Source organism: Archocentrus centrarchus, chromosome 17, assembly GCF_007364275.1.
Source record: "Archocentrus centrarchus isolate MPI-CPG fArcCen1 chromosome 17, fArcCen1, whole genome shotgun sequence".
Lineage (NCBI taxonomy): Eukaryota > Metazoa > Chordata > Actinopteri > Cichliformes > Cichlidae > Archocentrus > Archocentrus centrarchus.
This window is the reverse complement of record NC_044362.1, coordinates 8,727,392-8,751,792: the sequence shown is the minus strand read 5'-3', so window position 1 is coordinate 8,751,792 and position 24,401 is coordinate 8,727,392. Positions and strand designations below refer to the sequence as shown.

Here is a 24,401-nt window from a genome sequence, read left to right as displayed (position 1 = left end):
TCCTAGTTAACATATTTAAACTATTTTCAGGTGTTAGACAATTTAATTAAATATAAGAAAATAAATATTTGAAATCTTTTATGCTGGCTCAACCGGCTAAGAGCAAGACAACATAGAATGCATAACATAGAGAACAATTAAAACTGCACACACACACACACGGTTTTAGGGCTGGAACTATCGATTATTTTAGTAATCGAGCATTCTATCGATTATTCCATCGATTACTCGAGTAATCGGATAAGAAATACTTTTTTCTTATTAACAGTTGCATCTGCATATTTTAACTTCCGGACTGCAGTTTTTCGCTGAGTACAACAAACAGCGGTGGATAGAGCAGCTACAAAGTTCTCTTTTCTTCACTTGCTGATCAGGTGGTTGATGAAGGACCTCCAGCTGTTTCCCAGTAAAGGTTTAATGGTGGTTACAGGGGGGGAAATGAGCTTTTCCTTGCGCTCCACCTGAGCTTATCGTCTCTATATCGGCTCCGCCTCTTTGCGCTTGCGCAGACAGACTACACGTAAAAGAGCTACCTGCTGCTGTTGTGTTATCAGTGTTTTTGTTGAAAAACCGGGCCCCAAGAGCGTAATGTTGTAATGCTTTGTATTCACAAGCATTCTAAATACGTTTCTACTGCAGGTCACTAACCAGAGATTAAAGTATAAAAAATATTTTGACGGGGTAGGGTCCTTCCGGTACCAAACGATCGCTAGTGCTAATAGCGGTATGTTATAGTTATAGCGATCCGTTCTGAGAACTGAAGTAGAGAAAAAAAAATAACAGCTGAAATTCTCAGCACAGCGAGCACAACACACAAACACGGCAGAGAGCCGCGGAGTTGTGGAAAAACGCGTCAGTGAAGGAATCCGTTGCAGCGACGGAGAACTTTTTGGAATCTGAGGTTTTTTTGTTTTTTTCTAACTCCCGATCCCCACTCCAGTCCAGTAGGTGGCGGTAATGCAGCTCTAAGCTGGTTTGCTACCGCCATTAAACCCACAAGAAGAAGAATACAACGACGGAGAACTGTAATCCTACTAATGTTGGTCAAACGCTCCATTTACACGGAGACCCCTGAGAGTTGCAGAGTTTAAACGAACATCGAAGCAACAAATTTGCTTCGAGGATTTTTCGAGGGTTCGAGTTACTCGAGGAATCGTTGCAGCCCTACAGGGTTTAAAGAAAAATATAAATCAGGCAGGTACATCGGGGTGTGATACTAATTCTGTTCCATGATGAGCTAATTTCAGCGTTAATAAGCCTGAAAGTAAAGTTCTTACATTTTCTGGCTATACCATTTAAAGAAAAAGAGGGTTTTTCCTAACCTGGATTGGATTGGGTGGTATTAATGTCATTTAATTCCCTTCAGGAATTAGATTTAATTGCCCCCCCCCAGGGTGAGACATTTATTTCTACCACTCTGTAAAACTGATCCAATTTACTTCTGTAAACAGACTATTTTACTAGCTCTGTTACCTTCTCCTCATCTGGTGTAATGTTTATGAAGGTAGGAAGTCTATGCACATTAAGATTATTATAACTCACTGAATTTTCAACCAGTTATCAAGAGATTTAAAAAAAAAAAAACTTTTAGAATTTTCTAATTTCCCATTTCTATTCATTCTGTTCCCTTTCCCTCTGAAAGTAAGTGCACTTTCTTTTTCACATCTGTGCTTATTATGTATAAATAACAGGTCATAGTCTCTGGAGCTTGAAAAAAGGGCGACTGGACTTCGTTTTATTTCTCGGAGACGTTTCGCCTCTTATCCGAAAGGCTTCTTCAGTCCCCCCCAAACAATCTGGTCTATTGCAGGTCACAGGCTTATCATAATTTTCAGTTTGTTAACATACATTACACATGCCAGCAGAGGTGGCAAAAGTACAGACATTCTGTACTTAAGTAGAAGTACAAGTACTTGTGTTCAAAAATACTTTGGTAAAAGTCGAAGTACTGGTTCAACTTCTTTACTTAAGTAAAAGTAAAAAAGTACAGGCTCTGAAATGTACTCAAAGTAAGAAAGTAAAAGTAGTTCTTTGGCAGACATTTCTACCTGCTATTTTTGTGTAAAGCTAACCGAACCTCATTATATATTATTGTAATTATATAAAATAAACATGAGAACACAAATGTTACTCTAGTCTAAATTTTAATCCTAATGAATGTACTCAGCTTGAATCTGTTATGTAGGACAAAAACTGTGAAAGGCAACTTAAACAAAGCTCTGTTCTCTGTGTCCTCCATAGTAGAGGGTGACTGTGCCTCCACCTAAACACAAACATGAGGATACTCAGGGGTTACAGTGGGATTCAGAAGGTGGAAGAACCCTAAGATCAGCTGTAGTGGCTCTGCATGGGGAGAAGAACCACAACTTTCTATTGTGAGCTGCAGTAAACGATGTTGGTGTGCAGGCTGTGATCAGCTGACCTGCTGCTGCTGCTCTGAGGTTTACTGCTCTGTGTGGATGAAGTGAACTCACAAAGATGTAACCCAGTATTTCACAGCTATCTGAGCTGATCTCCATCCCCTACACTGACAGCATACAGGCTGTAGAAATGTTGGATTCAGTGAATGAATCTCAGCATTAGCAGCTTTGATTCAAACTCATCTCTGCTGCACTGATGTAACCTGTAACTCTGACCATGAACACAAACACTGTGCTCCAGTCCAACACAGAGCTTTACTGTAAATACAGTACAACAAGCTAACCTGTTTATCACACTAAACTACAGTATTTTCATACAATCTTTGAATTACACAACGTCAGCATCCTTCAGTTTATTTTCCAGTCCTTACCTTTAAATCTAACTTCTTCTTCCTCTCCTGTCCTCTTTCTCCATCTCTGAGTGAACTTCTCTCTCTTTGCTGTCCCTGAAATACAGCAGCTCTTCTTTTAGCTAGCAGACACACTGTGTGACAAACTGCACACACTTTGTGTGTTTGCTGATATTTGTTGAGCATTTAGAAACGTTGCATTTACCTGCCACACGTTACTCCCTTCATGCTCGCTCCTCTTCAGTAGCGCTAGCTAAGCTGTTCGTGTCCCGCGAGCACAACTTACGGACTCGGTCCGGCCCGATTATAGCGCTATAAATGATACATTAATTATACGGGTTTACGTATTTAATCCCTTTGTACCCTTTAAGCCCCGGGGGATGGAGGATAGGCCAGTACGATTGTCTCGTATCTGTTATTATTCCTCCATTTAGCCTCAGATCGTTTATTTGACTGCGCACTGACTGGAAATGCAAACTTCTCCCTGACGTGTTAAAAAGTAACGAGTCTGTTTGAAAATGTAAGAAGTAGAAAGTACAGATACTTGTGTAAAAATGTAGGGAGTAAAAGTAAAAAGTCCTGAGAAAAATAAATACTCAAGTAAAGTACAGATACCTAAAAAATCTACTTAAGTACAGTAACGAAGTATTTGTACTTCGTTACTTCCCACCGCTGCATGCCAGAGTGAAATCTAAACGTGTTCGTGAACACGGACTATGCTTCCATGTGAAAAGATTCCTGTTTGTGAAGAGGAAGCTGCAGTTTCAATGCGGATGTGCATGCACAGATCTCTTGATGAAAAGTGGTTTCAATTTTTCATTTTTAACACTCATCAGAATGTGTAATTAAAAAAAATGTGTGTTTGTAAAAGCAGACACAAGAAGCATCAGGAAATTATAATCACGGTTTCATAACTGCAAGATTTACTGTTAAACTCTGTAAGAAAAAGGACACAGCTGAACATCCTGGTTTGATGCCATGACAGTTACATGAATGTCAGTGTAAGCTGTAGACACACAGAAGTTTCTTAAAGTAATAGAAGTGAACTATAATTGAGGGGATAAAAACTGAAATATTAAAGTGTGAATGTTTGTTTATTAGAAACTGTATGATGGATGATTTTGTATTTTTTTAAACATAAAAATACATTAATATAGCAACATTGAGCAGGAATACATATAATTCAAAATAACATTAAGTCTATGCTTTTGCCACTGAAACCTTAAGAAAATATGCTCTTCCTGTGTTGAAAGGGCGCCTGCCTCTGCTTTTCATACATGATGATGTATGATTTGAGAAGGTCTTCGATTGTGTGAGCCTGAAAAGGAAAAAAATTGTGCAGATTTTTCGCATTATATTTGGGGTCCTTAACATTTATTCTAAAAGAAATATTGCATGTTGCTATGAATAAAAAAAAAAAAAAACATTTAAAGGCCAGCCACTCACCTGTGGGGTTTCACAGACAAAGTTGATGCCCCTGACCAGGGTGCCGATGGTCATCTGGAAGGAGTTGCCTTTGCTGTGGTACTCTGTGATGCGGCTGTACTCGTGCATTATCAGCGTTTCCTAAAAAAAAGTTTCAAGTGATGCAACGGTTTGTTAGGATTAACAACAATGCAGTAATGTCTCGTGTTTTTTATTGCACATACCTTTGTTTGTAGGTCTATTAAGCTGAGACCTTGCTTGTTGATGCTGATCAGAACTATAGACGGGTAGCTAGATTCACATGTTTGCTGCAAATTAAACAATTTAACATAAGTTTCCTCAAATTCTTGTGTGCCACCGTGCCTGCCACTTAATCCCACCAACTCACTTTAACTTCAAAGAAGGTGCAGCCAAAGGTCGGCCAACTTGAAATGGTTTTCAGGAAGGCAATTTTGGCCTCTTGGACTGTGATGCCGCTCTGCTTCTTGTACGAGGAGATGATGTGCTGCAAGAAGAATGAAAAAGAAAAATTAGCCTTGTACCGGAGTGCCAGTTCCATTTTCTGTACTGAGAAATAAACCGTTTCTGTGGCGCTTCTGTTTTACCTTCTTCCAGTCTTCACCGGACATGATTTTTTGCTGGTCAGCAGGAACCAGGTCCTTCAGCATTTTGGGAATCATGACAAACTGCGACCTGTCTGAGTCAACTTTAACCCTGAACAGAAGCCCACCCAGGCTAAACATGTCTTCTTTGGTGCAGTTGTGGTATCCCCGCAGGTACTTGGACATTTCCTGCATAGCAGCAAAATCGAGCCAACATATCATGACAATTGTGCATCTTAAACATGAGTAAAATCCAGCTGAATAAAGAGAGCGTTTGTAATATAGATACCTGTGGGAAATGGAAGGTGAGGTCTGCTTTCTCATCTTTCCCCGGGTTCACGTTGAACCAGAGCTTCCTCTTATAGATCACCAAGAACGGTACATTTGCCTGATTGACTGAGAAGAAAGATTTAAATTGATTAGATGTGACAAGGTAATGACATATAAAACAGTGACGGCAGCCAGTTTGATCTATTACCTTCTTTTACTTTTTTTCCCTTTTTGGGGGGCTCTGAGGTTAGCCGTAGACTGTCAAAGAAATATTTTTCCTCTTCCATGCTCACCGTCTAAGAATTCAAAACAAGATAACATCATGTAAAACTGAAAATAAAAGTGTTACATATGGTCTGCATTGTGATATTATTTACAACATCCCAACCAAACCACAAAACTTCCACTTCCACTACATGGAAGTCCAAATAATTCACAACAATTTCATCTTTTTCTGTCAGATTACTCTATGATCTGATGTTTCATCCAAAAAAATGAACTGATCTGATGCGACCCCTCCCCACACACACACACACAGACACACACACACACACACATACACACAGACACACACACCTTGGTTTGTGTTTTCAGGTATAGGCCGTATCCTTCGGGTGAATTCAGGATGAGCTGATTGGCTATGCTGGAGCACAGCTCTCCAATCGTGGTTGTCGATGTCACCTCGACTATCTGCACAACAGCAAGGACGAGCAATCGTGATAACATTAAATTGACATTTAATAAAAATACTGATTCATATTCTTTCTCTCTCTCTCCAGGATGGCACAGTGAACTGTGTTCACAGACCGGGATTTCTAGAAGCGTTCCAGTGATTTCCATGACAGAATCGTGTCTGTTTTCAATGCAGTGCTGCCTGAGAGCCCCAAGATCGCAGATCCAGTACTGATTTTCAACCTTGTCCCTTGTGCACAAAGATTTCTCCAGATTCTCAGAATCTTTTGATATTATGTACCATAGATGATGAGATATTCAAAGTTTTCATAATTTTATACTGAAGAACATAATTCTGGAATTGTTCCATAATTTGTAGTCACTGTCTTTTTGCAGGTTGGTGAACCTCTGCTCATCTTTACACCTGAGAAACTGCCTCCCTGAGATACTCTTTTTATCTCATGTTACTGACCTGTTGCAGTTAACTTAATTAGTTGGAAATGTCCCTCCTTGCTGCCATCAAATTCAAAATGAGCTAATATTATTTATCAAATAGCAAAATGTCAGTTTAAACATTTATTTTTTCTATGATCTATTGTGAATAAAATACAGGTTTATAAGCTCTGCACATCACTGCATCCTGTTTTTATTTTTAGCTTCTGGCTATAGTGTCACATATTTACATACAGCCTGGCATGAAATGGTTAAGTTTAATTCATCCTTCTATTAGTAAACAAAAAGCACCAGTTAATGCAAATTAATACTGGTTACAAAATTGTGTAGAGTGCAGTGTCTTACATCAGTTGTATCATTTGGGAAGTGGATTTTCTGGAAGATCTTGGGGCTGTTCTGTTGGATGGCGTCCACTTCTATTAGATGGGGAGGAAGATTCCTGGGATTTTTACTGAGGATACAAAACACAGGATTATTTAACAGACTTGGACACACAAAACCTATATGTAGTAACATATATAGGTGTTGCATATATGTTCTCTGGGGACCAGTGAGGCATGGAGCCACTGCAGTCAGGTGGAGGATAATCGGGAAAAAATATGGCGTAAAACCCAAATGAATGATTATGATTTTCTTTAGGGACAAAGAAAAATTGGCTGAGGCTACCTTGCTGAAATTTTTTTTTTCTTTTTTGTTTGTTTGTTTAAAATTAAACTTGGATTCTTTTGTGTCTAATTTGAACTTTTTTTGGCCTCTGAAGTGAGGCCTTTGAGAAGCACTGCATTATGGTCATTGTAGGAGCCAGCATCTACCAGGGACCAAAAATAGTGCCGCTATTTCCAGGCTGACCTGCGCATCTCCTGCAGCCTGTGCAGGCAGCCAGTAGCCAGTGGGTATCTGAACCGCGACTCCAGGAAGCGCTGAGTGTGTCTCACCAAATTTGGACTGGGTGGGAACAAGCCTGAACACAGCCACATCAGCTGCCACCCACGCTCCATGCTCAAACTGAAAGTGAGGGAAAGTAAGAGAAAAAAAGATCAGATGGAAACTGATTGTGTATAATCTCTTTTTTTCCAACACAATGAAGCACACTGGAGAACCTGTTGCTGTTGCTGGTCATCTGTCTCATAATCTGGCAGTAAATTTCATCCCGCAGTTCTTCATGCTTTGTGGCTGGACCAAAGATCTGGTTGGTCAGCTCTACAGGACTGCGAACATGTTTGAGGGGGTAGTCGCCCATGTACTTCAGGATGGGTAGAAACTAACATTAAGGAACCACACAAACTATATTGAAATTCGATGTGGCTGTGAACAATTCTGTGCCTGAGCCAGCAGTAGAGACACGAGTTAATTTCATAAACATGAAACTGCAGTTTAGTCATCATAACAAATCCCAGCAATCCTTAAATGCAAATAACTATTGTGAAGCAAACCCCAAACTGTCGTCACGTGCAGCAGAGGAGCAGATTTTTAAAAAGGATATCAGTGAAGGCACTGCAGGCCAGGCTGCTGAGCTCAGAGTTATTGACCAGGTTCTGCAGGAGCGGCTGTTTGATAGGCTCTCTGGAAATTACCCACAGTTTCTCCCTGCTGGCTCCTTTGGCACCATGCCGACCAGCATCCTTACCCACAGCCCTGTGAGGGACAAAGAGTTTGCATGACATCTCAGCTTAATTATTATCAGGATCAGGGCTGTTTTATTTGCCAAATGAAGAGTTTTCCAGAAGCACCATTTAGCAAAAACAACCAATCAAAAGAAAAACCCCTCTAGTACAGTTTAAGTGTTACCTGAAGTTCTCAAGTGCAAACTCTTTTAAGGAAACAGGGGCCACGGTTTCTTCTGTTTGAATGGTGGTAACATTGAGTGAAGCTCTCCTCTTTTCCTGTTTTGGATTGAGTTGTTCCTGCAGGGTCAGAAGCAATTCATTAGTTGCACCACAAGAGGGCGTTATATGCCATGAACTAAGTAGCTGCAGAGCCTTACAGTATAAGCTCACAGTGAAAACGCTTCATGCCTGGATGTGCAGCTTTTAATGTTTTTCAGTAAAACCTTAATCAGTCTCTTAAGCAGATCTCCCACATCTGTTAGAGCAAACATCCGAGCTTCAATCCACTATTAATAACTACTAGTCGGTAAGGTACAGGTAAGGTAAAGGAAACTTTACCAGCATTTCTTTAGTGGGCTCAGTAAGAGTTGGCAGGAACTGCAATATTTTCTTATCGACTGCACCCCTGCTTTCGGTGCGCTTGTTGATGGCTCTGAAATAGATCTCATAAGATGAATCGCTATCCTTGTCTACCTGCACCAGGTCACCTCGTTTACAAACCAGGAAAGTGGGGTCATCTGTAGAAGCAAATAGAGACGGACAAAGACGTGAGTGTTTTGGTGTGTGTGTGTGAGTGTATTTGTGTGTACTGTATATGCTGTACAGTCCCACCTGGTTTACTGAAGTCCTGCTGAGCTATCGCAAACATCGAGCGCTGCCTCAGCCCTTCCACATTTTTTTCTATCAGTGCTCCCATCTCCGCAGCTTCCGCAGACTTCAGGACATACTCTCCTCTGACTGTGATCAAGCTAATGGACTGGGTGCTGTCACTGAACAGGTCATAATCATCAGTGTCAGTTTTATTAGATTATTTTAAAAGCACAATTAAAAAAAAAAAGCTTTGTAAGGCAGTAAATAAGGTTAAAAAAAAAAAATAAAGGATAAAAAGTGACCTGTACCTCTTCTCCTGGACTTTCTTTATCTCTATGTAAGGAATATCAAGAAGTTGCTTATCTCTTCCTTCCATGAAGAAGACGCCACTCCAGTTTACAGCCACAAAGAATCTGCTTTTGGGCAAAGGAGGTCCTGTGGACAGATTGGCATTGCAAGTTTTAAGTGGTGGTAGGTGATGAACTGAAATTCATAAACACTGAGTAGCAACAAGAGAATTTGTATCATAAATGTATCTCATGGTGACATTCGCTTGCAAATAGGAATACGTAATATAAACTTACAAACGTAATAGCTTTCTTCTTATAAAAGCACAGAACCAACCTCTGTGGGAAATGAGCTGTGTGCTGACTAACCTGACATCATTGTGACTTCATAAAACTTGGAAAACTGGAGCGCCCATTTCTTGCATGCGCTGTCCACCAGCTCTCCTTTTACCTCATCCGAGTTTTTCTTTCCACTGATGTAAGGACCCTACATGATCCGGACGTAAAAATGGTCACGAGGCAACTAATACATAAATAAAATGCATTTTAAGCTTCAGCCTTGTTCATAAAAACATAAAAGTGCTTCACCTCTTTGTGAGCAGAGCTGATGAACTGGGTCCACTTTGTTTTAGATTTGCTCTCAATAAGCTGGGTGGGGATGAACTCATCAACCACCCTGTGGACGTTCTCGATGCTGTAGTCCGAGCCAAACTTGATGTAATAGTGCATTGCTGCCAGCTGGATATAATCATCCTCCTGAGAGGATAGAGTACAAGTTTATTAGACGCAGTTGGCAAAATGTGGGTTATTTACTCACACCTATTCTGGAAAAAAGAAAACTGTACTGATACCTATTACAAATTAGAAATAGTAGATCTCAATAAATAACATGGGAAAAGAAATAGCGTTCAGCACCACAGTACAGTAAAGGGCTTTCCTCCAATATTAGATTTACTGTTACCACGGTTATGTAGTTTATCACAAGGAGCAGCAGGACCGAATGAGAAGTCTTTGTGGGTTTTTCAGTTGTTCTATCGTTACAATAAAAATGCCATCAAACTAATTATTCATGAGCCACTTCTCAGGCTGCAGCAGTTTTGCTGGCTTGAACTAATCTGATCAAACAGCAACAAAAACTATTGTAAGTGATAAGCCAGCCTAATTATGGCTGTTAACGGGAAGAGTCTGCTGCAAAATTACCCTAAGGTCTCTTAAATGTTGGTCCAGCAGCAAAGAGTGCCACTTTTGTTCTTTATGCCATACATGAGAAGATAATCCACCAAAAAACTAGACAAATGCTGTTTTCCATAATACTTCAGGAAATGAGTGAGAAGCCTTACCTTCCCTTCGCTGTATTCTCCTGACTTGATGTCCTTGATGACCTGCCTGTAGATGAGCTCTGTGCTGGTTTCATCTAGTGAACAGCTGTGCCAGGGCGTGAACAGTTCCTTACGGAGGGACAGCGACCATGGGGTGTCCTTCTCCACTTTGCCCTGCCTCCTCATCTCCTGCTCGCACTGAGACACTGCATCCAGCACGTGCATCCCAGAGCTGCCCAGAGACCATATCTGGAGATGAAAGGCCAGCAAGATGAATGAGTGATTGAATCTATCTGTACTGGACTAGTAAATATTCTGATACTATGGCCAGAAGATAAAGGATAACCAAGTTTTGTTTTAAAACGAGAAGCAAACGCTGACCTTCTCATAGAGGCTAATGTACAGGGAGAATCCGTAGGTGTCTTTAAGACCAATGTCATTGGCCACGTCTTGGCAGACTTCAGCAGATGTGGAGGCTGATTCCAGATGGATACTGATCATTCGACCATCCGGTATTGTCACAGTCTTATCTATGGGCTTCTTGGACTTGGCAGCCTATCAGAGTGTGGAAACAAGAACAAAAAAACTCTTTTTCCAACCAGAATCCTGGCCAAGAAATTCATGTTGCTGCTGACCAAAAAGAAAAATGAAATAAACGGTGACCTTAGCACCATAATGTAGCTCATTCCGCAGTTTACCTGTAGCTCTATCCAGCAAGGCAACTCTGTTCTTGCTCCATTGGCTAAAATACGATGCAGGCGCTTAGTACAATACTCCCTGTAACCATTCGGCCCCCTGCGGAGAAAATTCTGCAGATACTGTAAAGCAGAGAACAGGACACAGTAAACAACATGATGATAACTTGGCTAAATTTAAGTAAAGTAATGCAGCGAGGACAAAATACGGAATTTCCTGGAATCAACTTGAAATATTAGTCTGACCTTCTTGAAGAAGTCTGTAGGGGGAAAAATCCCCAGGCAGATGGAGAGGAGAGTCCAGCCTTGCATGCGACTCCTCCTGTTCCCATTTTTCACCAGCTGCTTACAGATCTGACAGTAGATCTCATCCCTGCACAGAGAGAGAGCCGCAAAACAAAAAAAGGTAAATAACTAATAAACAATGCATCCTCACTGTTTTCAGAAATATCATACTGTTTATTCTTCATGTGACTTGAAAGGCAGTGTTTACCATATGTCTCGTTTGGACAGAGCGTAGCCGATGATGATGTGAAGTTTCTCCAGGTCTGAAAGCGGCCTGTGCAGCGTGGGACCCTCTCCGATCATAACATCCTCGTCTTCTGTCAAGTTTTCTGGCTGGTTACGATGACAACAGTAAAAAATTGTAATCATACATTAAGCATCATGAATCGACTCACACACACACACACACAAAAAGACTGAATTATGAGTATTATAAGCACCTCCTCAGGGATAGCAGAGGCTTTTCTGTTTCCAAACTTTTTCTTGTTCTTCCTCAGTATTTTCTGTCCAGAAGTGACATCATAATTAGAGGTTAAATAGTTATTTTTTTTTTGTTTTAGTTTTTTTTCAGCGTAGTAATAAGGCATATGTAATAGTTTACCTCGTCCAATCCCACCAAGTTGCTCAGCCTCCTGCCCTGCCTGCTGGGCAGAGGATGGGATGAGATGCTTGATGCCACAGATACTGAATCTGAAGATTTGGGTTCTGGTATATCCCCCATGAAACGCATAATGATCCACCATATAGTCAGACATGCCTGGAGGTGAGGAGAGGAAGGAAAATCTGTGAGTGAGGAGAGAAGTCTTGACGGTGACACAGCTTTGTCTCGTTCCTGTCTGACTCCTCACCAGTGCATCACCCTCATCGTCGTGATGCAGGAGAGACTTCTTGAGCCTGTAGGTGATGTGTGTGTGGTTAGCATTGTCCTGGAAGTGACGCTGGCTGAACTTGTAGAATGAAAACTCGTCACTGTCGTCATCATAGTCATCGTCCTCCTCCTCCTCCTCCTCTTTTTCCACCGAAGGGGTCGGGGTTGCTGACTTTGACGGCGGTGTGATGATCAACTCTGGCTTCGTGATCTTAGATTTTTCCACAACAGGTTCTGGACTGCTCCGACTCTACAGTGAAAACAGAATTTAAATCGGATGTTAAAATCACTAAAATTAAAAACTAGGACATGTTAACATGACAGAATTATCAGCTAACCTCAGATTCGGATGTTTCTTCTTTTACTACTATGACTGGAGGTGTGGCGTGAAGCTCATACGTGTTGTCGTCTGATCCCTGATCCGAGACTGACTCGACATCCTCCCGCTGCGACCAGATGACTTCTTCTAGCCGCTCTTTAAGCACCAAGGCATCCAGGTCATCGTTCGGACTGTCCATCTCTAAAACTAAGGCCTGTGATTTCTTGCTCTTTTTCTTTAATTGTTTGGGAGAAAAGACACAAAAAGGTTTCAGAGGGTGCTCTTTTTCCGACTGGTGTAATTTTAACTACAAGATTTTGAGCACTCACCACGTCCCTCATGGACTGAACTTCTCTCCTGGCCAGTACTCCTCGTGTGTGAGCCTGCAGCCGTATGACTGCCTCTCTCTTCTTCTTCCAGTCCTTCCTCGCCGTGTAGCCTCGTACCTAAATCCAATCATCAATGCAATTTAAGGTGAATCATTTATACAATAACAAAAATATTAATAATTAATCAAATATACTGAAAATACACAATGCCTGATATGTGAAATAGACTTTAATAAGATTATTTGCTAAAACATCCCAATTGCATTGAAAGCCACTGTAAAATGTCTACAATCTGATAAAATACAGTGATCTCTCTCCCCCCCCCCCCCAATATTCCCGAGAATATAAAGTAACATATCACACTAAATATTTATTATGCAATAAAATAGAGTAAAACAGCGCTATCTAGGGCACATGCCTGCGCCTGTATGAGGACTGCTGCGTTCCGCTGCTTTTGGTACTTTAACTGAAGCTTCCGGCTTCGGATCTTTGATGCCAGCCGATCAAAGCCGCGCTGAACCTGGTCGGACCAGAAGGGGGAAATAAAGGTTACAGAAGCTCAGGCGAGTCCTCCTTAAAGGTATTCTGTCAGCTACGAGCTCTGAGCTCTCCATAAAAGGTCATCAAACCTTTCTATTTCTGTAGGATCTCCAACACCTCTGCAGCACCACAGCTGCCCTCCGCTTCCTCAGAAAAGACTTTCTAAAAACAGGTTTGAAGTGAAGCATTTTAGTAAGTCAGTAAAAAAGCAATTTCCTCAGCTAGCTGCAATTCACACACCATCTATTTATGCCTTTTTTTCTTTTAGCAAACTCACACAGATGAGATGCAGTGATACGCATAGTAGTTATTACATGGAGAGAATCTTGAGAGGGAATTTTTAATAATTTAAATCTATTTTTAAATATTCAAGTGTGCAGTCATTTCCTTTATGCGTCCCCTTTATACTGAATATGAACGTGCACCATGTCGTATTTCATATTTCCACTCTACTTTTCATAGGAACTGCACCTGTCTCTGTGTCCCAGCATGACTCTCTGGATCACCACAGCTACTCTGCTGAGCTCTAGTTCCCTCAGCCGCTCCAGGACAGCATCATGGGAATCCTGCAATAAAGGGATTTTTGTTTTACTTTCTGGTGTGTCCAGAAAACCTTAATCTTTGCAGTCATATTCCAAAATGAATTCGAATGAATTGTTGTTCTGCAATAATCTCAGAGAGATGAAACGTCTCGTTCATAATAAGTTCAGTGTTTTGTGATGTCTTGCTCCTTGAGAAAAAGCTACAACACAGCCTGGTGTGAATTAGAAGTTTTCCTCACCTTCAGGAAAATTTTGGTATTGCCTGTTTTCCATTCACCCTCTCCTCCGATCACTTCCTCGCAGATGGCTTTACAACAGGCTGCAGCAGACGCCTGGAGAGACAGTAAATATCTGTTAAGGGCTGAAGACAGGCCCAAATTCCTCCAGAGGAAAGAAAAAAAGACTCGTTTTCATTTGTTGGGCCCCACAAATATAATGGATCATGACTTAACAGTTTTGGGGTCACAGACGGTCGTCTTCAGCAGCACCCTGTAGCGCTTTAAGAAATCGGCAAAGGTGTGTCGAATGGGAAATCCCAGCTTCCGGATACGGATTGTGTCCATCATGCCGGAGTATCTCAGCTGACGCATACACAGCTCTCTGTCAAACACCTAGAGGAGAACAGATTAGAGTGGCTGTGAATATTCTGTGGGTTCTCTTATCACATCAACTCTCTGCCTTTGATTTTTTCCGGCCGGAGACGGATGTGATTTCTGAGTCGACAGTCTGCAGAAATGTCAGCAGCTCGATAGCGCGTCCAGGATTAAATGACCAGGTCGATAATACAACAGCTACCAACCTCGGGGAGGCTGGAGGAAAAGTTTGGTCACCAATCCTTTTAGCAGGTGCTGAGATTTCACAGGGTCATTTTGGCCTACTGATGGCACTACAGACTAAGAAAACTTTGCCACATCATAACTTGGGGTTATGATTGTGTTGAGTCTTATTTTTAATTATAAAATTATTATGTTTCAGAGTAAAATTGCAATCAAGTGATTAATTAAATAGTGAATCAATCAATGATTAAATAAGTGAATAAATTAAATTATTAGATTAATAATTGAATTAAATTAATAATTGGCAGTTGACTCAAAGCTCTAAATAGTAGTTGATTAAATGATAAATTAATACTTGAATCAAATAATGTATAATCAGTAGTCGAATTAAAATGATCAAAATAGTGACTGAGTTAAAATAACTAAACAGTGGCTGAAGCAAATAATAGACAATTAAATAATACATTAGACAGCGCGCAGACAGATGGGAGACCACTGGTCGCCAGACCAACTTCACGGCCTTTGGGCGATATATTTATCTTATTTATGACCTTCTCTGTCTCTGAGAAGAATATTTTTATCTTATCCTTAAAGATTTTGCCAAAACATGTACATCTGTGTCTAAGGAGGGGTGTATGTACTTCATTGGACTCTGTTACTAAGGAGAATAAAACTGCCAAGTCATGATTAGGAACATGTGAGAGGGGAAGGTGTGTGTTTCTTTTACTGTGCTTTTATTGCTGATTGGAGAAGCTTGTGCCATGATGCCGGAACAGCCACTGGACGAACCAATCTGAGAAGGCCAAGTCTAAACCACGGCTCTCTCCATCTGTTTTTGAATTGATAGCGCTTGTAGTATAAAATTGTTATGTTTAGCTTAGAGCAGCACTCTTTCTGGGGAAGGGAGCACAGGCAGTTGGCTGGGAAGGCCTGTGTCTCCCAGAACAAGACTGGCCCGTGTACATGTGATATCTTGTGATGTCTTCATTTTTAAATTAAAGTGTTTCAGGTGTCTTCCTTCACAAATAAAAAACACGCCCTGACAATTGTCTGACTGTTTCAAGACAATCTGCTCAGTAGTTGCTGAGCTGGGCCAGAGTGGTGGAACGAGCAACAGAACATGCCGGGCTGCTAAATCCTAGTCTAAATCCAAAGGGTGAGAAACGCTCACCAGTTAGAAATGCAGCATTGTACTTTACTCTCTGTGATAGCACGCTATATCTAACAGGAAGTTTGCTCAGTTGGTTTATGGCACAAAGTAGAACGAGGTCTATTGCAAAGACTGGTAGTAAACTAAAAAAATAAAACCAATAAAAACCCCCCCAAAAAACAGCAGCATCCTTGTAATTTTGGGAAACAACTAGATTTAAAGGAAATGGCTTCATTTTGGTAAACACGGTAAACACTTTGTTGCAACTTTCCCCTCTTTTTTGTTGTTGCATAAATAATTGCTCAGTATACATAGCAACTATATGGTGTTGGTGTAGCAACAGCAGTAGTTGCTCATTCACCTCAAACTGCTTGTCATTGTTGGGTTTGAAGCAGCGGATGAAGAAAGGCTGACAGCCAGACAGAGCCTTCATCAGGGAGTCCAGAGACTGACGGAACTGACCGCTCAGCGTCGGGACTTGTTTACGAACGTCAGCATGTCCCTGCAAGGATGACAGAGGGAAAAACTCACAATGAGACAATGACAGCTATCACACTGATGCTGTTATCAAGGCAGTGCCTTCTATGTCAAATAAACCCTTTCTAAAAAAGTAAACACCTCAGAACTGTCTTAAATATCTACCAGTAAGTTAAAAGGAAAAACTTTTGCTGTACTATGAACATTTACTGCAGTTTGCAGGAGGATCAGATATGAATTTATCCAGTCATACCCGCAGAGAGTTGCTGGGGGTCATGATGAACTTCTTATTTACAGCAGCCTTAATCCCATTGGTCGAAAGCTCTGCTTCAAATATCTGACGCAGTAGCTTATTGGTGGACACGTCAACCATCTTGATGATGTCAGAACTGACAGCATCTCTGTTCTTTTCCAAGAAACCTGAAAAGGGTGGAAAAACAAAAACAAAGTACAAAGTATTACTGCACCCCCGGGCACCCTGCATTGGTTAAGATTTGAATATTTACTGTCTGCTTGCCTACCACTGGAGTCATAGTGAACCAGGCCAGCAAAGTGACGGATCCCAAAGTGTGTGCCATGATCACTCCTGGCACCAATGTAGTTTTCGTTGTCTTTGTACTGCTGGTTCATCTTCTTTAGCATGGTAGCATCTGTACCCTGTAACCAACCAAATTTTTAATAAAAATGCTCTCACAGTAGGTTTTTAAAATAAATGTTTAGGATGGGGCCTTAAATAATAAATCTCAGTAGAAGCACACCTTTGGAAAATGGCTCTCTTCATCAATGAGAGCCAACACGTTACAGGGAATTCCAGCCAGAAGGTCGAGGACGCTCTGATTGTCACTAAAGTTGATGTTATCCCACACGACGCCCTGTTTCAGGTACTCCTTCTGCTCAAGCTTGAAGATGTGGCCCACAAAGAACTGCTGCAGCTTCTCATTGGCAAAATTAATGCAAAGCTGCTCAAAACTGTAAAATAAAGGATGGCCTGTAAATAGTGACATCTATGAAAATTAGATGATAATAATGATTCTAGTATCACTTTTTGAAATACCAGCTCTGTTTGTGGTCTAATACTCCATAAATATGTCAAAATTGGGGAATTTTTAAACTGTAGCCACAACAAAAAGAGGTGTTATTTTCTCAAATCTCTTTCTCAGAAAGGTAACAGCTATCCACGGACAATGGATATATGGGAAATATGTTTGACTTCACTCAGCTATGAAGGGGTCAAAATGAGGATACTAGCAATACACACTCATGAACCACTTTATCATCTGCTTTATTAGGTTCAGCTGTTTCAATATTTGTGAAGCAAATATCTAAATAATATTTCAGCAGTTGCTGATCTACTGGGAGTATCCCATGCAACCTTCTCGAGGGTTCACAGAGAACGGTCTGAAAAGAAAAATATCCAGTGAGCAGCAGCTCTCTGGGTAAAAATGCCTTGTTGATGTCAGAGCTCAGCGGAGAATGGCCAGAATGCTTCAAGCTGATAGAAAGGCAACAGCAACTCAAATAACAACTCGTTACATCCAAGGTATGCAGAAGAGCATCGCCAAAAGCACAATGCAGTGATGGAGTATAGCAGCAGAAGACCACACTGAGTGCCACTCCTATCAGCTAAGCACAGGAAACAGAGGCCACAGTTCACACAGGCTCACTAAAACTGGATATTAGAAGACTGGAAACATGGCCTGCTCTGGTAAGTCTGAATTCTGCTGCAACACTCGGTAGGATGGGAATTTGTGTAAATTTTGAGTAAACAACATGAAAGCATGGCTCCATCCTCCTTTGTATCAACAGTTCAGGCCAAGGTTATTATAGTTAAATCAAACTAAACAGAACTAAAACTAAAAAAAAAAAATTAAATAATTTTGTGAACTAAACTGAATTAATACAAAATGAAACAAAAATCTAATCAGAAAAAGTTTTCACACTTTGCCCCATCCATCCATCCATCCATCCATCCATCCATCCATCCATCCATCCATCCATCCATCCATCCATCGCAGTTGCCATAAGGTTGCCATGAGAATGAATTTATCAGCTGAATTACAAAGCTATGGTGGCTCTGAGAGCACAAATGCACTGCAACTTAGGAAAATTCTAGCAAAAAGAAAAGTTGAATAAAACACAACGGAAAGCACATTGAAGCATCAAAACAAAACAAAGGAAGTTGACCCCCCACCCCCACCCCAAAAGAAAATAAAAGGTAAGGTGCATTTTAATTGCATGATTCACATAATCATGTTTACTATTGGCCGTTTGTCATTTCCACAGCTGTTCCATCACGTTGTTGTCTCCCTGAAAACACTTCCACTGTGTTTTGTGTGCTTTTGCAGCATTTATCTGTTTGCTGGTGTTTTCTTAAATTGCATTTGACCTCTCAGGGCTGCTGCACTAAATAGACATCAGGTACAGAAGTACAGAGAAAAACTGACCTGTTTGTATTGAAGTTCTCAAAGCCAAAGATGTCAAGCAGGCCGATGGACAGGTAGGACGATTTGGAGTTGCTGGTCAGCTTCTTATAGATGACACTGTTGATTTTCCCAACAATCCATATGAACAGCTTATTGTAGATGGCCTGAGAGAACAGCAATAAATCAGTCACACTAAACTGAGGAATATCAAGGAAAAGAAGAATAAGAGTTTCTGAAAACCTGCTGAGTAACTTTTGTAACTGGAGCACTTCTTCATAAAATACAAATCCATTTATAGAGTCCACATTTCTTTGATCTTAAGCCAGAAAACAATAAGGAAACACCAAACACCGATTTGCTGTCGCTGGCTCGCTCTTATTACCTTGACAAAGGCGTCTCTGCAGTCTGCAGCCTGCTCACAGCTGAGGGGTTTGGTCACCCTTTCTCGGGTGGTCCTAAAGGTTCGATGGGTCAGATTGGTCTCCAGGATGGGCTTCTCCACCTGTAGGCAGAAGAAACACATTGAAAAAACTTTACTAGTGCTTTGTGATTAAAAAAAAGAAGAAGCACATATTACCTGCTAACAGAGCAGGAGACTTACCTCCAGTAGTGATGCCGCCACGCTGAAATGTTGTGATTTGCTGACGCCACTGCTTTCCAGGTTATTTTGAGTGGTGGCTGATGGAAACACAAGATCACATGAAACAACACAAAGAGCACAAAAAGAGCTGTAAAGACCAATCCTGTGAAATGAGATTACGGTGAATTTTAAAAGTACGTGTGTGTAAGATGTCACAACCAGTCTAGTGATTCACACATGTATTATTATTATTATTATTATTATTATTATTATTATTATTATTATTATTATTATTATTATTATTATTATTATTATTATTATTATTATTATTATTATTATTTAGGTCCTGTGGTGTTAATGAAACAAAGAAATATTCATTATAAAAACAAGCAAACAACTGTTATAAAGTTACTTGTCACACATAATTGATCTGACTGGATTACCACATGCCTTCATCAGTTCTAGTTATGGGATCACCACTCTTAGTATGTGCCTGTTTTTGGTACTAAATCCAAATGTAGCATTCCTTAAAATTAGGACTACAGATGTGCCGGATGAATGGTGCGGCAGCACTTGAATAGCTGCTTTGTTGAGCTCAGCTACGGGAATGATTTTAAAAATTAAACTGAATTACACTATGCGTAGAGTAAAATCTTAAGGCACTCTTTAATTCTGAATGCTCACCCTCAAAGCAGACATTTCCCAGGTGCAGTATGGCTGCCAGGAGCTTGAAGATTTCCTGACACTGGTTTCCTGTGAAAGTCAGGGTTTTTAGGGCAGAACAAATACGGCTGTAGCTTTTAGCATCGTCTCGTCCCCCGCAGGTGATGCAGTTGCCCTAAAGATTTAGAAACAAGCTTTAAAATGCCTACAGTAAATGGAAAACATAACATGTTTTTTTTGACAACTTCATCCTCGACCTTCCTTATTGAAATACCTTGGTAAGGAATTTATATTCCTTAGCATTCCCGAGGCTCAGGGTTTTTTTCTCCTCTGCTGTGATTCCTGCCAGCAGGCAATAAAATATGTGGTAATTTCGCTCCTCCAGAGCCTAAGGTTGTAGAGGACAAATTAATCATTAGTGTTACAAAACGATAAGCTTGTGTAAAGTTTTATGTTTGGCTGGAAGGGAACATATTTTCTTCAGCTTCACTCCTCAGTTATATTACTGATTGTGACAATAGCAACAGTAACACACGAGCTTGAAACACAACAAACTGTGTGTGAGGCAAAGATAACAACTGGGTTGTTTAAACAGAGCTGACTCACCTGATGACAAACACGAGACTTTTCTAGAAGATACTGCTCCACTCGCGCGCCTTCAATCATTCCATCCACGTTAAAGAAGATTTCCAAATATTTCCCAAAGCGACTGGAGTTGTCATTGCGGACTGTTTTGGCATTTCCAAACGCTGCAATACAAAGAAAAAGCAGTTATTGGTTCTCTGTGCCCCATAAAGACACCACTTCATAAATGATTGTCTGCTCTTTGCGGTCCTGAGGTTGTGTACCTTCTAGAATCGGGTTGGACTCCAGAATCTGCTTTTCAATCTGCTGCTGAGAGAGCTCACCGCTGACTGCTGCCAGGTACTGCAGGATTAGTTTACTGCTCTCCGTCTTCCCTGCTCCAGACTCCCCGCTGAGAGAGATGGATTGAATCAATGAGCAGTTGCAAAGGATGAAAGACTTTCAGTGAACAAGCCGAGATGGTTCTGACCTGATGATGCAGCACTGGTTTCTGAGATGGCGAGTCATGTTAAAGTAGCAGGCCTCGGCGATGGCAAAGATGTGTGGCGGGAGCTCTCCAAGTTTCTGCCCATGGTATAACCTCACCTGAAGGGAATAAAAAAGAGGGTGCATGCATGAAGTACATCACTGTGCCATTAGATTGAAGTCATCAATCGAGCAAAGCCTTACCTGCTCATCAGAGTAAATTGGAAAATCTTTGTATGGATTCACGGCCACCAGCACTGAGCCTGTGTAGGTCTACAGAATCAGAAAAATGCTGCATTAGAAATGAGTCTCCTTTAACTTCAACCAAAATTATATTAAGGGTCCTAAATTACTATATGTATCTGTATTTGCATCAGATGTAAGCCTCCTGTCTAATAGAGTGCAAGTTTCAGTCACAGGGAAAGACAGAGCTAGATTACTAAAGCCTATAAATGCTTATTTATATCTATATCTATGACTGCGGACATTTAGAAAGAGCAGAAATGCAGTGGAGGCACTGCAAAGTTTGTCCACCACACCTGTAAAATGATTCATCTTACAGCATCTGTATTTTGGTTTCATATTGGGTAAAATATTATCTTTTAAATCAAGTAAAAAAAAAAATGGTGAAAATAAATGTTCCATGGTGAAGTATGTGTGAACTCTGAGGAAATGATCTACTGTACCTGGACATTTAAATATTTTGTGTTCTGATTTGGCACAAATTCATTGACGCTGGTTTAGAAAATGAAATCCCAGCAAAAGAGATCTCAGAAAACTCGTGCATGGCTGGAAGGTGATCAAGGTGAGCTGATCTGGGAGTTATCAACCCTTACAAATAAATAAATTCATTTTTCCATCCAATTTTTTAAACCACTCATTCAGTTCAGGGTCAGGGATCCCAGCTGTCATTGGGCACAAGGTTTAACATGATATCGACTTGTGTTAGTTAATATTTTAAAATCACGTTGACTACATTTAATTGATTATACTTGATAACTGCTTTATTTTAGTAAATTATTGTCGGCTGAGTTTGAATCTGTTTTTTATTCTTCTCTTTCTCATAATCTGCTTTTTGTTTCTCATATTTGGCTCTGGGCGATGCTCTGCTGTGTCACATTTATACAGTGACAATAAAGATACTTGACATTAAGTCGGGGATTTAAGATCCAAGCGTTAAAAACACTGGTGACCAAATATATATTTTTCCTCCAGCGTGTGTGTGTGTTCCACTTGTGGCTCACATAGATGATGCCTTTTTTGTGTCTGAGCAGCAGGTTCCTGAGGAGGCCGGCTTCTGTCATGTCCCCAAGTTTGATCATGTCGTCCACCCCCTCCACTGATGTAGGGTGCATGATCTTGAGGGAGGCTTCCTGCTCCGGTGACAAACTCTGCTCCTGATGAAAAGGAAAAGAAGGAATATACTTAAATTTGCTATGAAATCTGTTGCTGTTTGACGATGTTTGACGTGAGTGATCTTCATTTTTGCTCTGTGAAAGTAAAACAGCGTTTACCTTTCCCTCATCGTCCACCAGTAACCGCTGACCTGAAGGAGTTACTTTGACCCTAGCTCCAATGGGCACCCCTATGTCTGAGTCCACCCAGACCCACTCCCCCTGAAAAAAAAAATATATATATATAAAAAAATTTCCATTGTCCTCAAGTTATGATGGGACTAGGTTTCAGTTTACGTGAATACAGAGTGATTCTCAGAGGGACTTTCTGGGAAGCAGTAGTTCTCTCAATAAAATCCACATTCATATCTCCAAAGTTATTACTGAGAGATTTGTTTCAGTCTTACCTTTCTCAACATCACAAGTTTCCCTTATTTCAAATTCCTGAAAAAAAAAAGAAATAAATCCACGTAATGAGCCACAATTACCGAAATACTGACGAGTTCAGGGGTTTCTTTTGTTTAATCTATAGCGTTGCGTTCAGTGCCACACCTTAAGGTGAACACGGGTAACAAAATCATGCAGCATTTTTAATGTCACACAGGGAAAATGATTAAAACGGTCTAACCAATAATCCTTTAGTCTGGGATCTTCATTGATTCCTGTCTCGTCCTCGTCTTCACGTCTTATAGAACCAGTCTCAGTATGAGGAAGGAGAAAACACAGCTTACCTATGACTGACAGATTTTATGGCACTTTGACTTTGGACTGCTAAGGAGGAAGAGAAAATGATCACTTACGCAGAGGGGAAGAGGGAAACTTTCATAGTGGAGTGATCTGTGTGTGTGTGTGTGTGTGTGTGTGTGTGTGTGTGTGTGTGTGTGTGTGTGTGTGTGTGTGTGTGTGTGTGTGTGTTCATGGGCATGTTATATTGATCCCATTTTGGCTTTTAAGTGAGTTTTTCCAATTTTTTTTTTCCAACTTAAACCTGCAGTGTTAGTGTCGAAGCTTATTTCCCTGAATCATATATTACTACTGTACTGGACCAGTGGTGAAATGCACAAACTGAAGAAATGAACAGTTCATGCAGGTGATGTTGTTTGAATAAGATTCCAAAATTAGGATGTTACATAAATGTCCTTGGTGCAGTGTTACCCATGTCACTGAGTGTTGTAATGAATGTGTGTGCAGCCTTTGAACCCCATCTGTATAAATCTTAGAAGACACAGCTGAGCATCTCATTGCCACTGCAATAAAGATGTAAATATATGATATGTGATATGATCAACTTTTGAGCCAGAGGAGGATCAGGTTTCTGTCACAACAGCTTAACTATCAGCATTTTGTTATCAGTCAAACTATTCTATGCAGGCTGTAGGGAGTCCACCATTGTGGGTCAGACAGGTCTTCAAGAAGCTAATGTTTCCTTGTACAGAGGTCATTGGGAATTCTGCACTGCTGTTAAAGTTATTAAGTATCATGTATTTAAAGTTATAACAGTAAACTTGGTAAAGGAGGGAGTCTGCTGATTACTCAGTGGCGTCAGTGTGTTCAGCTCTGATAAGAAATTCCCTGCAAAGTAGTGACACTTGGGAGTAGAAACCCTCATAAAGCGCATTTCATCACGACAGGTCTGCATGGCACTGGGCAACCTCTCACAGGTGGGTGGTTCAGCACTGCTTATGTAATATAATGAGGTGTGGTTTAATTGTCTTCATACCTGACCTCTTGTGATGTCAGATACAAAGATTAACTTCTGGTCTCTATTCGTCAGCCTGATCTTTGACTATATTCTTAATGACACGATGGAACCGACGCATTAAGGAGGAAGCTTCAATTTTAAAGCAATGCTCTAATAAAAGAAAAATACTGCTCCTCATACATATAAAGGGTGGGGATTTGAAGCAATAAAACATAGCTTGACTCAAGGTTTTTACTGTTACAGTGGTCTGGTATGGGCAGTGGTTTGAGGTGGCTCTATTTGCAGACAATTAGCATTTACTGTTATAACATGATGGCCCCGAGGCTACCGGGCAAAAGGTGGAAAGGCATATGTAACTTGGGAAGCCTTGCCATAAAAAAGTTAAAGCATTTT

General features: G+C 40.7%; 1 protein-coding gene and 1 long non-coding RNA gene across 2 annotated transcripts; one reads left to right on the top strand and one right to left on the bottom strand.

Moving 5' to 3' along the window:
- Window positions 1-3,906: 3,906 nt before the first annotated feature.
- Window positions 3,907-22,725, bottom strand: LOC115795918 (unconventional myosin-VIIa-like). Its single transcript, XM_030752058.1, has 49 exons — window positions 22,714-22,725; window positions 22,427-22,528; window positions 22,157-22,309; window positions 21,117-21,185; window positions 20,917-21,032; window positions 20,711-20,838; window positions 20,469-20,611; window positions 20,137-20,250; window positions 19,884-20,037; window positions 19,221-19,297; window positions 19,002-19,121; window positions 18,641-18,783; window positions 16,955-17,165; window positions 16,718-16,853; window positions 16,450-16,616; window positions 16,081-16,221; window positions 14,246-14,404; window positions 14,033-14,125; window positions 13,723-13,817; window positions 13,341-13,413; window positions 13,130-13,231; window positions 12,712-12,828; window positions 12,402-12,596; window positions 12,044-12,313; window positions 11,797-11,952; window positions 11,636-11,698; window positions 11,404-11,528; window positions 11,157-11,283; window positions 10,914-11,033; window positions 10,597-10,770; window positions 10,237-10,464; window positions 9,485-9,652; window positions 9,266-9,383; window positions 8,918-9,044; window positions 8,631-8,788; window positions 8,358-8,536; window positions 7,981-8,096; window positions 7,676-7,827; window positions 7,293-7,446; window positions 7,042-7,197; window positions 6,538-6,643; window positions 5,644-5,757; window positions 5,276-5,363; window positions 5,087-5,193; window positions 4,801-4,986; window positions 4,584-4,700; window positions 4,420-4,503; window positions 4,217-4,336; window positions 3,907-4,088 (listed from the first exon to the last, which is right to left on the bottom strand). The coding sequence occupies exons 1-49, from the start codon at window positions 22,723-22,725 to the stop codon at window positions 3,993-3,995; spliced, it is 6,429 nt and encodes a 2,142-aa protein (XP_030607918.1). The 3' UTR covers window positions 3,907-3,992.
- On the top strand, window positions 5,725-6,367 carry LOC115795921 (uncharacterized). Its single transcript, XR_004021277.1, has 2 exons — window positions 5,725-5,967; window positions 6,136-6,367. It is a non-coding gene; the product is annotated as an uncharacterized LOC115795921 (long non-coding RNA).
- Window positions 22,726-24,401: the final 1,676 nt, after the last annotated feature.